Source organism: Heterocephalus glaber, unplaced genomic scaffold (genome assembly GCF_053883595.1).
Source record: "Heterocephalus glaber isolate CG9 unplaced genomic scaffold, H.glaber_assembly_v1.0 deba00000621, whole genome shotgun sequence".
Classification (NCBI taxonomy): domain Eukaryota; kingdom Metazoa; phylum Chordata; class Mammalia; order Rodentia; family Bathyergidae; genus Heterocephalus; species Heterocephalus glaber.
In genome coordinates this window covers 8,917,745-8,930,065 of record NW_028258153.1, presented here as the reverse complement: position 1 = coordinate 8,930,065, position 12,321 = coordinate 8,917,745, and the positions used below count along the sequence as shown (strand labels likewise).

The window sequence follows — 12,321 nt, the reverse complement described above, 5'->3', positions numbered from 1 at the left end:
AATAGTTTGTCTTCCTTGTCCACAGGGACTCAGTACCACCACTACCTGCCTCATCCATGGGCACAGCATCACAACTCCATAGCATCTCACCAGGTGACCCACATCCTAGAGAAGGAGATGCCATATGAGGGAGGTGCCCAATCATGGAGCCACTGACGTATCATGTCTTTAAGGTTTATGCAGATTTGACTTTATGAGTAAAACAAGCTACACATTGATAATTACCATAAGGCTTTATTGATCCAAAAGTATTTTTCACCAAAAATAAGATGTTATATAACTCTAGTTGTAATAATCACCATTATGTGACAAGTTAAATACATATTCTCCCATTATTTTCATACTAAAACCTTCTGAGAGTGATGATTCTTCTAATTATTTTTCATTTAAATTATTTCATTTTTCACATCTTTCTTAGAAATAAGAAGTATGATCATTTAACTGCGTTAATCTCCATTCCTTAAAAAATTAATCTTTAACATGTTAAAAGACGGTGATGAGGACATAAAAGTGCACATATTTAAGGAATCATTTTTGCATAGATATAATTCATCATATCATAAAACCAGAAGTGATTTTTTCCCCCCATACAAATTATAAGTGCTTTTAAAGTACACATGTGCTTTCTCAAGATGCTAAGGCACTCTGGAACAAATGTAGTGGTTGTTTCTTTGGCTTAGAGCTTTGCTTTCTCTTTAAAAGATTCCTTGAGCTTCTTGACAGTGGAAACATCCCAAACTCCCTCAGGCCAGTTGTCATGATCTGTTAGGTGGAAAACATCATGTCACTTGAAAATGTTGTTAACCTCCTTTGTCCTTAGTTTCCACTCAGTCCTCTAGTTGTTGACCCTGACTCATACAGGCAAGAAAAGAAAGAAATCCTTAGGACAAATGGCAAAGGTTTTGTGAAGGGGCCTGGATTTGAATCACTAACTTTTCCTAATTTTTTTTTTTTTTTTTGGTACCGGGGATTGAACTCAGGTCCTTCTGCTTGTGAGGCAGGTGGCGGAACCACTGAGCTAAATTCCCAGCCCACTTTTCCTAATTTTGGGAAGCTACTCTTTTAAGCCTCAATCTTCTCATCTACTGAAGGGAATAGTAGCTATCTTTAAAAGTTGCAAGAGTTAAATGTAACACCATTTCTATAGAGCCTGGCATACTGTAAACATTCAATAAATAGTATCTCTTTTGGGCTGGGGATTTAGCTCAGTGGTTCCGTCGCCTGCCTTGAAAGTGCTAGGTCCTGAGTTCAATCCTTGGTACCAAAAATAAATAAATAAATAAATAAATAAATAAATAAATAAATAAATAGTCTCTCTTAACCCTTCAATTCCTAGTGTTCCAATTTTGGAACACCTATAACAATGGAACATAATAAAATTTCTTTCCTCTTCAAATTCTTGTTCCTTGAATTTTTCTAGGTATAATACATGAATTTCACACACACACAAAAATTGCAATCTTTGGCATAAAAGGGTTAATAATTTTTAAATAATCTGCTAACTTCACATGAGGCTCGGTTCGGTGTTCCCCAGCATACAGTCCTCATCTCCTTTTCCCAACATCCTCCATTTCCACTGGAGAATTCAAGAACATCTGGGGAAGTGACTCCCCCACCAGGGGAGGGGAGTGAGGGCACAGGTGAGGCAAACTGTTGGTCAGTGCTCTGCAGTGCCCTGGCTGTGGTTATTGGATGAGCACTAGTATTGATACTAGTATCAATACCTAGTATTGATCAAAAGTGTATTAAAAAAAAAGTCATTTCACAGAGACCCAGGAAGCAGCTATCTGAAATTTCTTTTTTTTCTTTTCTCTTTTCTTTTTAAAAGAAAAACAATGCAACTCACCATAACAAAATACTGGCTCAGGAAGTAGAAAAGCTCTGTCCTACCCTCACTCTTTTAAATACTTCTTAAACAATACTGCATGTCCATTTTGGGGCATTTTTGCCAAATGGGCATTTTTGTCTTTCCAATCTGAGTTCTTATAACTATATCAATGTTATCAGTAAACAAATATATAAGGGAGGGAAAATAAGTAAAATTAAAGTGCTATCGGGCCAGGGATTTAGCTCAGTGGCACTGTGCTTGCCTCAAAAGTGCAAGGTCCTGAGTTGGATCCCTGTCTCCCCCCGCCCCCAGTGCTATACTAATCATTTACTAAGGCATAGAGGATCTCACACTTTGATCAGACTGTCAGCACAGAGTAGGCTCAATCTGGGTTCCTAATATAAAATTCAGATACACAAGGGTGATATCAACCATGCAATTATTTAGTGGTAGCTACTTAATCAACTATCTTTAGCAATAGAAGGTTAAAAACATTTTTATTTTATATCATTTTTCTTAGTTTTCTAAGAAAACTGATTCAGCATTTTTAGCATAGTTTTTAGCTTCTGTGGATTTGTTTTGTCATATGTAAAATTAGGATGTAAAGGCTGGACATGGTGGCACATGCCTGTAATCCCAGCCCTTGGGAGGCCAAGGCAGGAGGATTGTTGAGAGTTCAAGGCCGTCTTAGACTACATAGTGAGTGCAAAGCCGGCTCAAACTACATAGCTAGACCCTGTCTCTAAAAAAAAAAAAAAAAAAAAATTAGGATGTAGGAATGTTGGAAGTTTTAGGACTCTTCCAGCCTCAAAGGACTCCAGTTGAGCTATGACATAAGAGCACACACACACACATCATACAAAGAAATACATTTGTGTGTAATATCAATATCTGATGAAAACTATAAGATTACATTTTATACATTAAAAAAGTTTAAATTTGGCAGTTTCATATTATTAAACTTAATATATATCCCCCAAAGAGGGCAAAGTACAAGCATACTACTCCTCACCTAGCAGTTCTATTCTTCTGTCCAGATATACAAGGCACTTATTGGAGGAAAAAAAGAGGACTTAAATATATGGCAACCTCTTGCCCTTTTCTATGATTCTTTCTACATATACATTAATAGAGCTATGGTTTTAAAGTTTCAAATTCCAACAACTTATGCACATAAAAATCCTTTCTAAATATATAAATCTAAGAAAATAATAATAAATATATTTATATGCTTTCTGTGACTAGAAATGTTTCCTTCAAAATCCTATCATCAAGCTAAACATTTAGCTCCTAAGGAGATACATAAGAAATTTTGGGCACCTAAATATGAAAGGCATACACTGAGTGACTTGTCATTCCCTGCTCACCTGGTATGTTGTAAGTTTGAATGTACCCAGACTGGCCCCCATCCACATTCACCAACTGTCCAGTGACAAAGGAAGCTGCAGGCGACAGCAGGAAGCAAACCACAGAGGAGACCTGGAGGCAGGAGCACACACACACATATGAAAGCAAAGGGTCCTCTCCATTTCTAGGAGCTCCGTGTTCCCAAGTAAACACATCTCATATCCTACAGCTGTGATGTGAATCCTAATTTGTGCACCATAATCTGACAGCACATGGACAACTTTTCTATTTGAACCTGATTGAAATTTGGCGGTGATCAGGGTAAACATGGCAAGATGTGAAGAGGCTTTATACAGTGCCAATGCAAAAGGCCAAAAGTGAACAGGGTGCTAAATCTCTGCTGTTTCCTACTTCAAACAGTTCACTTCTTTCCATACCTTCCATCATCCAATGCAATCCCATTTCCATCACTGCTATGTGCCTTTTATATTTTTGTCCATGAAATAGCAGGTCTGTGTAGCAATAATTGGCATGCTGATTTAGCCAGTCTAAGGTCCAGCTGGGCCCAGCAACATGGATGGCAGTTTTCTACAAGGACGACTTTGGAATCCCACTGTATCCTCTAAAAACTTATTTATTGATGAATTCAGCAACATTTACCGTCAAAACTATACAGAAACAGAGAATTTCTTTTACTGACCCTAAAGGAACAGAAGCAGTTTTTTTGGATGGTGATGATTCTAAGTACCTGATCCTTCTGACTCTCTCTGGGACTGTCACTTAACAGAAGGCAACCCCCTGATAAACAGGCCAGCCAATGGCCTGGTGTGAGATTTTCCCCCACCTACACACAGACCCAGGATACAATGTGGTAGGGGTCAAACTCTCTTTGTTCTGCACTTCACTGTAGCTACTATTATCTGTCCTTCCCTTCCTTTTCAGACTTGGAAGAAATCACCTACATTAGCACTTGTCAAAATGTAGCTGGCCAAAGTCTGTGTGTTCCTAAGAGCTTTTCAAGGTCAAGACTATTTTCATGATAATGCTAAAGGCTAATTTGTCTTTTTCACTGTGGATATTTGTACTGATGGTGCCAAAGCAATGACTGGAAAAACTGCCTAATCCTTGGCATGAATCATGACAGATATACAAAACTGTGGTAGCTTTCATACAGCTGGGGTGGGGGTGGGAGTAGCAATTTCCCTTTGTCATGTCCTTGATGAAGTAGCAAAAAGCATTTATTGTAAGAAGTCTCAACCATGAAGGGCACATCTTTTTACTATTCTGTTTGATAAAATGGGAAGCACATTGTCTTAATTACTTTCTCATTGCTGAGACAATACCCAACACCTGCAACTGTAAGGAGGAAAGGTTTATTTTGGTTCACAGTTTGTAGAGATTTCTACTGGCTCCAAGGCAGGGTGGCATGGCAGAGGGCCATGGCAGAGGAGAAAATGGCTTAAGGCATGGGACTGGGAGCAGAGAGATCAAGGGAGGAGGGAAGGAGATATATGCTTCCAGTCCATGCCCCCAGTGACCTACTTCCTCTGACCAGGTTTTAACTCCCAACACCACATTTAGATATAAATTCATCACTGGACTAATACACTGATAAGTATCACACCCTCACGATCCAGTCATGTTCCCAAAGCCCTACCTGTGAGCGCATGAGGCTTTGGGTAGGGGGGGAACATCTAGATATAAACCATAACATAAAGCTCTTCCATTGTGCAGAGTATAGTGGTTGTCTCAGGAAAATGAATGTGCCATTAAACTGTGGACTGAACTTGCTACCTTTTCATGAAATAATATTTTTTTACTTGACAGAATGGCACTGTGTCTGTTCACATTTGGGTATTAGGTAGATGTTTTTTTCAAAAACAAACAACGTGAGATTATCACTTCAAAGAAAAATAAGTGGCAGTATTTGTTGTCAATGAGAAGATGTGAACTTTGTAGTGAAAATCAGGATTTTGAAAAACTTGCACCTGCAACCATGAGCTTGCCAGTTTCCTGATACATAAACTTTTTTGAAGAGGTGAGTGGAGGTATTAACAAATGTGATCTTTCCACAGTGGACAGTTAATTGTGCCAACATTTAGAAGATCCATATAACTCAGAATCAGTATTTTTCAATGTACCAACCCTGATATTCCAAAATCATACACGGGTGAAAGATCTAACATTTGAAAAAGAGAATAATACAATGGGACAAAAAGTTCACTGACATGGTTTCAGATTCCACCTTGCAACTAATCCTTATGAAACTACTACTTCTTGAATTTCAAAAAAGAATAGCATGATTATCTGAAAAGGCTATTAAAATGCTCCTTCCCTTTCCAACTGTAGAGCTTCAGAAAGTCAAATTATATGCTTTAATCGGGCCCAGGATTTAGCTCAGTGGTTCTGCCGCCTGCCCTGCAAGCTCAAGGACCCAAGTTTGATCCCCGGTACCAACAAAACTTGCCAAATTATATGCTTTAATCAAAATAACAGATTGCAAGAAATTGAATGCAGAAGCAAAAGTGAGAATCCACCCATTTAGTATAAAGCTGTACATTGAAAATATTTGGAAAGGTGTCAAATATTAAAAATATGCCTTGGAAGGGTAGCTATTTTTATTTAAAATGTTATTAATGTTAATGTGTAATGTCTGTAGTCTTATTTATAAATGAATTAATAAAGATTTCTTACATCTCTTTTAATTTCTAACATGGCAACTACAGATCATATAATTCATATAAATAAAAAGTATTCTATGAGAATAAAAATTAACAATATTATATCTTTGGTTAAAATCACTTAAAATCTACATTTAGTTTTCAGAATAAAAATTTAAACATCTCCTTTAATGGGTTAAGTATATGATTGAACAATAGCTTATATTATGTTTTGGGTTTTTTTTCTGAGCAGAGAACAAGGTTTATTGAGCAGACACAGAAGGGTACATTTTTCCACACATGGGGAAGGGTATAGCATCTATAAAAGGCCTTTTACCCTTTAAGAAAACCTACAGTGAAGTTGCTTTGGGAGAGGAACCACCACAGAACATGCTTAAAATGAGCTCCTGTCACCCCACAGTGAATATAAGTACGTATAGAGATGGCAGAGAATGGCACAAATGACCAGAGTCGGGACTGTGGTGTAGGTGCCAGGTGAGGACAGCAGTGTTGTAGGAGACCAAGCTGGGAAGGGAAACATCTCAGACATCAAAATCTGCCCCAAGACAGCAGGTTGAAATGGTTGAGGGTGAAATTATAAGAAACATCTCTTCCTTTGTTCGGACAACACCAAAAATAGGAGACCAGAGAGAGGAGAGGGGTGAAAGCACTTCAGTCTTACCAAAGGGGGAGACTGTTGAAAAGTGAAGCAAACAGCAGGGTGGCTATTCTGCCTCACTGATTCATGGGCTGTGATGCAGAAATCATTTTCAGTCACTTTCAACTTCTCCCAGAAAGCTCTCTCCCAGAATGCTTCTCCCAGAAGCATCCATGTAATTTATGTGGAAGTATAGGGTTTTGCAGTATGGCTAATGAGTAACAAGTAGCATGAAAAGGAGAACTGGAAATTATTTTGGCACCTGAAAAAGTAAAAAGGGCCAAGCAGTAAAGAGAAAACAAACGCTGCTGGGCACATTTTCAGTGAGGCAAAAAGAAGTATCCATTCTCTTCCACCAAGACTCTGCCCACTGCCTAAGGTGAACACAGATCAAAATACAGAATAACTACCTCTTATTCCTCTTGCCATCATCTCATTCAGATGGATTATGTGTTGTTACCAAGACTAAGCCCTGGGAAGCTCTTCCCAAGTGTCTGGCTCTGGTCAGCCCCATACAGATCAAAAATAGGTCTTTGGATAAAAATGGAGGAAAAAGACAAAGGGGTGTAAAATCTGAGATGAATGGACCCTTCCCAACACACACACATTCCCAGGTGCTGCCCCTTCTTCCCTGCCTCTCCCCAAGACACACATGGAAGGAGCAATTGCAAAGGTCCCAACTATGGCAACCATACTAGAGGTCTAGTGGCCAGGCAGCAAGAAGCACTAGACCAAAGCTCAGAGGACACTGAACACCTCATGGAGCAGAAAACATGAGGTGGGAACTAGTGACTGCAGATTTAATATCCTAGCAGAACTCCTTGGGTCAATGCTACAAGGGAGACCCACTAGAATCTGATGTGGGTCCCATCCAGGCAACCTTGCTAAGGCCAAAATAACAGTCCCTCATGCCAGTAAAAGAGTAACAGAAATGACAGATCCCTAGAGGGTAGATTCCTTCAGCTAGGGTTCACTGCCTCAGAATGACAGGTCACTAAAGTACCCCTGGGAGGGATCCTTTTTTCTCCAGTACCGAGGATTGAACTCAGGACTTGCACTTGCCAGGCAGGCGGGGCGCCACTGAGTTGCATCCCTTGCCCAACTTGAGACCTTGTGCTTGCAAAGCAGGCAGAGGAACCACTGAGCTAAATCCCCAGCCCCAGGAGGGATCCACTTTTAAGCAGCCTGGATCCATGTTTTTTTGGGAATTGGACCTTTTAGCCTCTTTGGCTATCCAGTCATCAATCAGGTCTTGTCTCTTTAAAACTAGGTGTTTTCCTTTCCAGAGAAGCACTTCTTTCCAGTAACTGTGATAGGTTATAAGCCCAGATCCAAGAGTTCTGAGGAGCCAAGTTTTTCTTCCACTTTGGAGAGTAAATAGCTGAAGTCAACGAGCATCTTGCCATATAGCCCTGTTTCACGTACTGAGGCATGGTAAGGCACTCAATATATTATAATTGCAGAATGAATTCTTTTCTTTGGAAAAATACTTATCAAGCGACAGCCAGTGTTGTCTGCTTCTACCATAACATAGAACAGGAGAGGTTCTACAGTGTAATATAATGTCTTGTGGTCCAGAAAAGGCTTGGCCAACAGGCACAGGTTTTCAGAGTTGATCTTGTTTTTCTTGCCATCTACTTCAAACTCTGTGATTGAGCCTTGTGATATTCTTCATCACCAGGTGGAAGATTGCACACATGCTTGGTCATGTGCCAATGGAGTATTATTTGGCTCTTCATATACTGTAAAGAATTCACACATGTAAAGATGTCCTAGCCATGCATACTCTTCAAGATAGGGAAGGGCCAGAGATTTAGCTCAGTGGCACGGCACCTGCCTTGCAAGTGCAAGGTCCTGAGTTCAATCCCTGGTACCAAAAAAAAAGGAAAATGGTACCAAGTATCAAGCTCATAGAAGCCAAAAGCAATTGTCTTAATCATGTTGCTCTCCTCTATGATTTGGACTTGTGGCCTTAGCTCCTCTGAATCCTCTAAAGCTTGGGCTTTTGCTCTGTGGAAAAAGATCCAAGTCATACTTGCTCATCAGGTTTTCCTGAGTGTTCCCATAAGGTCTGTCTGTGTTCCATGGCCATCACTCCAAGTGTCCTTTCCCTGGAAGGGTATATTATGTTTTATATTAAATGTCCCCCTAAAGCCTCATGTGACCTTTGGAAGGTGGGACCCTGAGAAGGTGTATGGATTATAGGGGCATTTAAGCCATCTTAGGTGTTAGGAAGGGGGGATGTGTTAGAAGAGGCAGGTCACTGTATGACCTGGAGGTATGTATCTCTTCCCAGCTCCTCCCTTGTTTCCTGTTTGGCATGCCCTGAGCAACTCTCCTCCACCATGCCCCTCTGCCTTGAAGCTAGCTGACCATACAAGGATTGACACTTCTAAAACGTGAGCCAAAATAAACCTCCTCTCTTTTAAATTGTATCTCACCTCCAAGAAAGACAGCTTACAAAATTTAATATATAACCATCTTTTCCTTCAGGCATTTTACTTTTAGAAATTAACCCCTCACACTATAGTGCATGACTATGTTTAAGGATGTTTACTTCTAGATTATTGCAATTGCAAAAATATAAACAGAAGCCAAATGTAGAACAATAGGGTCTGATTAACTATATTATGGCATATCCATAGCAAGGTGCAGAAACAAACATGAAGCAGGATCCTGTTTTTGTAAAAAAGAAAGCCAATATAAATATTTTTAGGTATATATATATATATATATATATATATATATATATAGTAAATTTGTGGGAAGATATTAAGCATTTGCTAGTTCTAGAAACTAGAACCACATTTTCTTTTAAGAGTTTTATGGTTTTGCTTTATAGACATGATAGGTTACATAACCGAGTGCCCTTTCTGCTCCACAAGTATCAAAAGAAGGAGCAGACCACCGTGGAAGAAATGTTGCACATTGTGTCCCATGATTACTGTAAGCACTTCCTTCTGAACTTTAGGGAATTCTGTGAGTCGGTGCCTCTGGGCTTAGGTATTGAGATGGGGAGTGGATCCCTCTGGGGACACCTATGTCCTTGTGCCCATCTTGGGCCTCACTTTCAGTGGCACACTGGATGATGATGAAAAGACCATTCCCAAAGTCGACCGCCTGATGTATATCCTGACTGTAATCTTCATAAATGGCAATAGTGTCAGTGTGGAAAAACTAAGGAAACAAATTACAAGTTGGGAGTCGTTAGTTCTGAGGGAACGAGTTGTTATTGGGGATCCCTGGAAATTTATCACAGAGGATTTGGTATGGGATTTGGTATGGGAACAGTACCTGGTATATAGGCAGGTTCCTAATAGTGGTCCTGCTAGCTATGAGTTCCTGTGGGGGTCCAAGAGCCCACGCTGAAACCAGCAAGATGAAAGTTCTGGAGCATTTGGCCAAGCTTCACAGGTCAGATCCCAGGTCTTACCCACATCTATGTGAGTGGGCTTTGAGAGAGGAAAACGTTATAGTCAGGGTCCCTGAGGGGCAAGATGTGTGAAAGAGACAGGGGCAGGGAGTGTCCTGCAACCTCTTCACTGGCTTAGTCCCCACCCCATGTGAAATGAGCCCCATTCTGTCTGTGTTTGTGGAGTGCAGGCAGTTTTCTAAGTAGTGTAGGACCAGGAAAGGAGGTAAAATACTGTGCATAGCATCTTTCTGTCTCTTCTGTTAGGGATACTTGGAAATGGACAGGGCTTTTTGAAGTATTGTTCTTTTTTTGGGATACTAAAGTAGCTTCCAAATTTATTTGAAAAATGGTATTGATCTCCCATGTATTTTTAGTTTTTTGATGTTGATGTTTGTGTTTTCTGATGGGAATGTGATTTTGTGTGACACTGAACACAAATGGAGTGCCTTTTCCATTTCAAATGTAACAGTATTTCCTGTTTTATCATACAAACAGAAAAACCATTCAATTTATTTATGATAAAATGGGAGTGAAATAGGAATTTCCTTGGAAATTATAAGTTTACATCAAGTTAGAGGGGCCCTAGAAAAAGTGATAAGGATGAAAATCATATATTGGCTGCTTATTTCTTTTCCCCTGTTCATCTATACTATTAAACTTTATTTGTTGCATACCTGAAAAAAAATTCATTGAGTTCCATTAATTTTAGTCTGTGCCAGGGCTAGCACCAGGCATTGTAACTAATACAGCTCTAAACTATGTTTTGGGGGGCTGAGTCACGTGTCAGCCAAAGATAGCTGCCCTGGGGAATCAGCAAAAGTTGAGCTCCAGCCTGGTGGAAGAACAGGAAGTACTGGCTGCTGGGAGGTGAGTCTAAGGCTCAAGATGGAAGATCATAAACCAGATAATACAAGGAAAACTTACTTGATACCATAGCCAGAAACATTAACCAACTTCCAGAAACAAACAGGAATCTACCTGATAAACAAACATATCCTGGACTTAATACTGCTTTCTGTGGCCTAATAGTCTGTTTTCGCATGTGACAGACTTGTATAGTTGCTGGTTTACAAATGGCAGTAATCCCATTTTTGTCAGCAAATCTCTCTCATACAAGTTTTGGAAGTTTACTTCTGAGTGCATGTGATTTGAACTGTGAAACCTGAACCATGACACAGGATGGACTGGTTGGTTTAGTTTTTGGTGGTCAGTACCCTGGCTTTCATGGCCATACCTGTGAATGGTGCCCTAGCAGCCAGGAATGAATCAACCTGCTACCAGAGAAAGGAAACATCTTAACATACTGGATTGGAATTTCCAAGTCTGTCTTTAGAAAAATATTATCCCCCTCCCCTTTTTGTGGTATTGGGGATCGAACTTAGGACCCTGCGCCTGCAAGGCAGATGGCAGAACCACTGAGCCAAACCCCTGGCCCTTATTTCCCCTTTTACTTCACACTGTTTACAACATACCCTGGGTCTATACAATATAAACTACTCATTAAACTTCTTCAGTTACTTGAGCTGGGCCTAGAAATTCACTGATTTTTTAACCAAATATGTATGCAAAAATAAAACAGTGAAAATAACCTGTCTCTAATGTTAAAAATAAACATACCCTTGTAATTTAGCACATTAAGAACAAGGCTACCCAGGGCAACAAAAGGCTAAACCCCAGTAAAGACTACCTTGTTAAACAAGAGTCAAGGCAGGGGTTGTACTCAGTAGTAAAGTGCTTGCCTGGCATGCATGAGGCCCTGGGTTCAGTCTCTGGCACTGTGCCCCCCCAAAGCATAATTTCTCTATAAAGTTTGCTCAACATTGCCTTTTCCAACTAGCTTGTGTCACTCCTTTACTTTAGGCATTGAGTCTGGTCTGTAACCCAAAAGGAAAAGCTAATCATACAGTAGTTTTTAGTGAAGATTTCACAAAGCCAGACAGAAAGGAAAAAGTTTAAAAAGATTTATCAATATAGCAAATGTTACACTTGCATCATTTTCTCAGTTCAGTGTTTACATAGGATTGTTAACCCATAAAATCTTAGAATGCATTCGGATAGATTTCCCTCCAATTTAGGGTGGCTGCTGTATATAATAGCTACCTTTTTCTCAACATGCCCCTACTCCCATCAAAAGAGTAACCTAGGTAGGTAGGTTTTCAAGTTAGGAATATACTTTCTTTAATAGGTGCTATTCAAATTTTGTATTTCTTCCAGAGTTAGTTTCATTAATTTGTCTTCCAAGGTACTTCTTAGAAGTTGTCAAATTTATTTCAAAATAGATTTTTGAAATATACTTTCTATATCCTTTTAAATTCTGTAAAATCTGTGGCAATGTCTCCTAGGTCTTGATATTTTAATTTTAAAAATGTATAATTGATATTGTGTAATAGGAAGAAAAGGTCTAAAGGAGCAG

The 12,321-nt window shown here is 39.6% G+C and overlaps 1 protein-coding gene and 1 pseudogene across 1 annotated transcript in view; both read right to left on the bottom strand.

The window, feature by feature from the left end:
* Positions 1-214: 214 nt before the first annotated feature.
* Positions 215-12,321, bottom strand: part of Pecr (peroxisomal trans-2-enoyl-CoA reductase) — a 31,230-nt gene continuing 19,123 nt past the window's right edge. The window contains exons 5-6 of the mRNA XM_004864620.4: positions 3,196-3,307; positions 215-762 (exon numbers count right to left, since the gene is read on the bottom strand). Of these exons, the coding sequence (XP_004864677.2) occupies positions 677-762; positions 3,196-3,307 (198 nt within the window). The 3' untranslated portion in view covers positions 215-676. The remainder of the gene's footprint in view (positions 763-3,195; positions 3,308-12,321) is intronic.
* Positions 7,539-11,140, bottom strand: LOC147829342 (histone acetyltransferase KAT7 pseudogene; annotated as a pseudogene).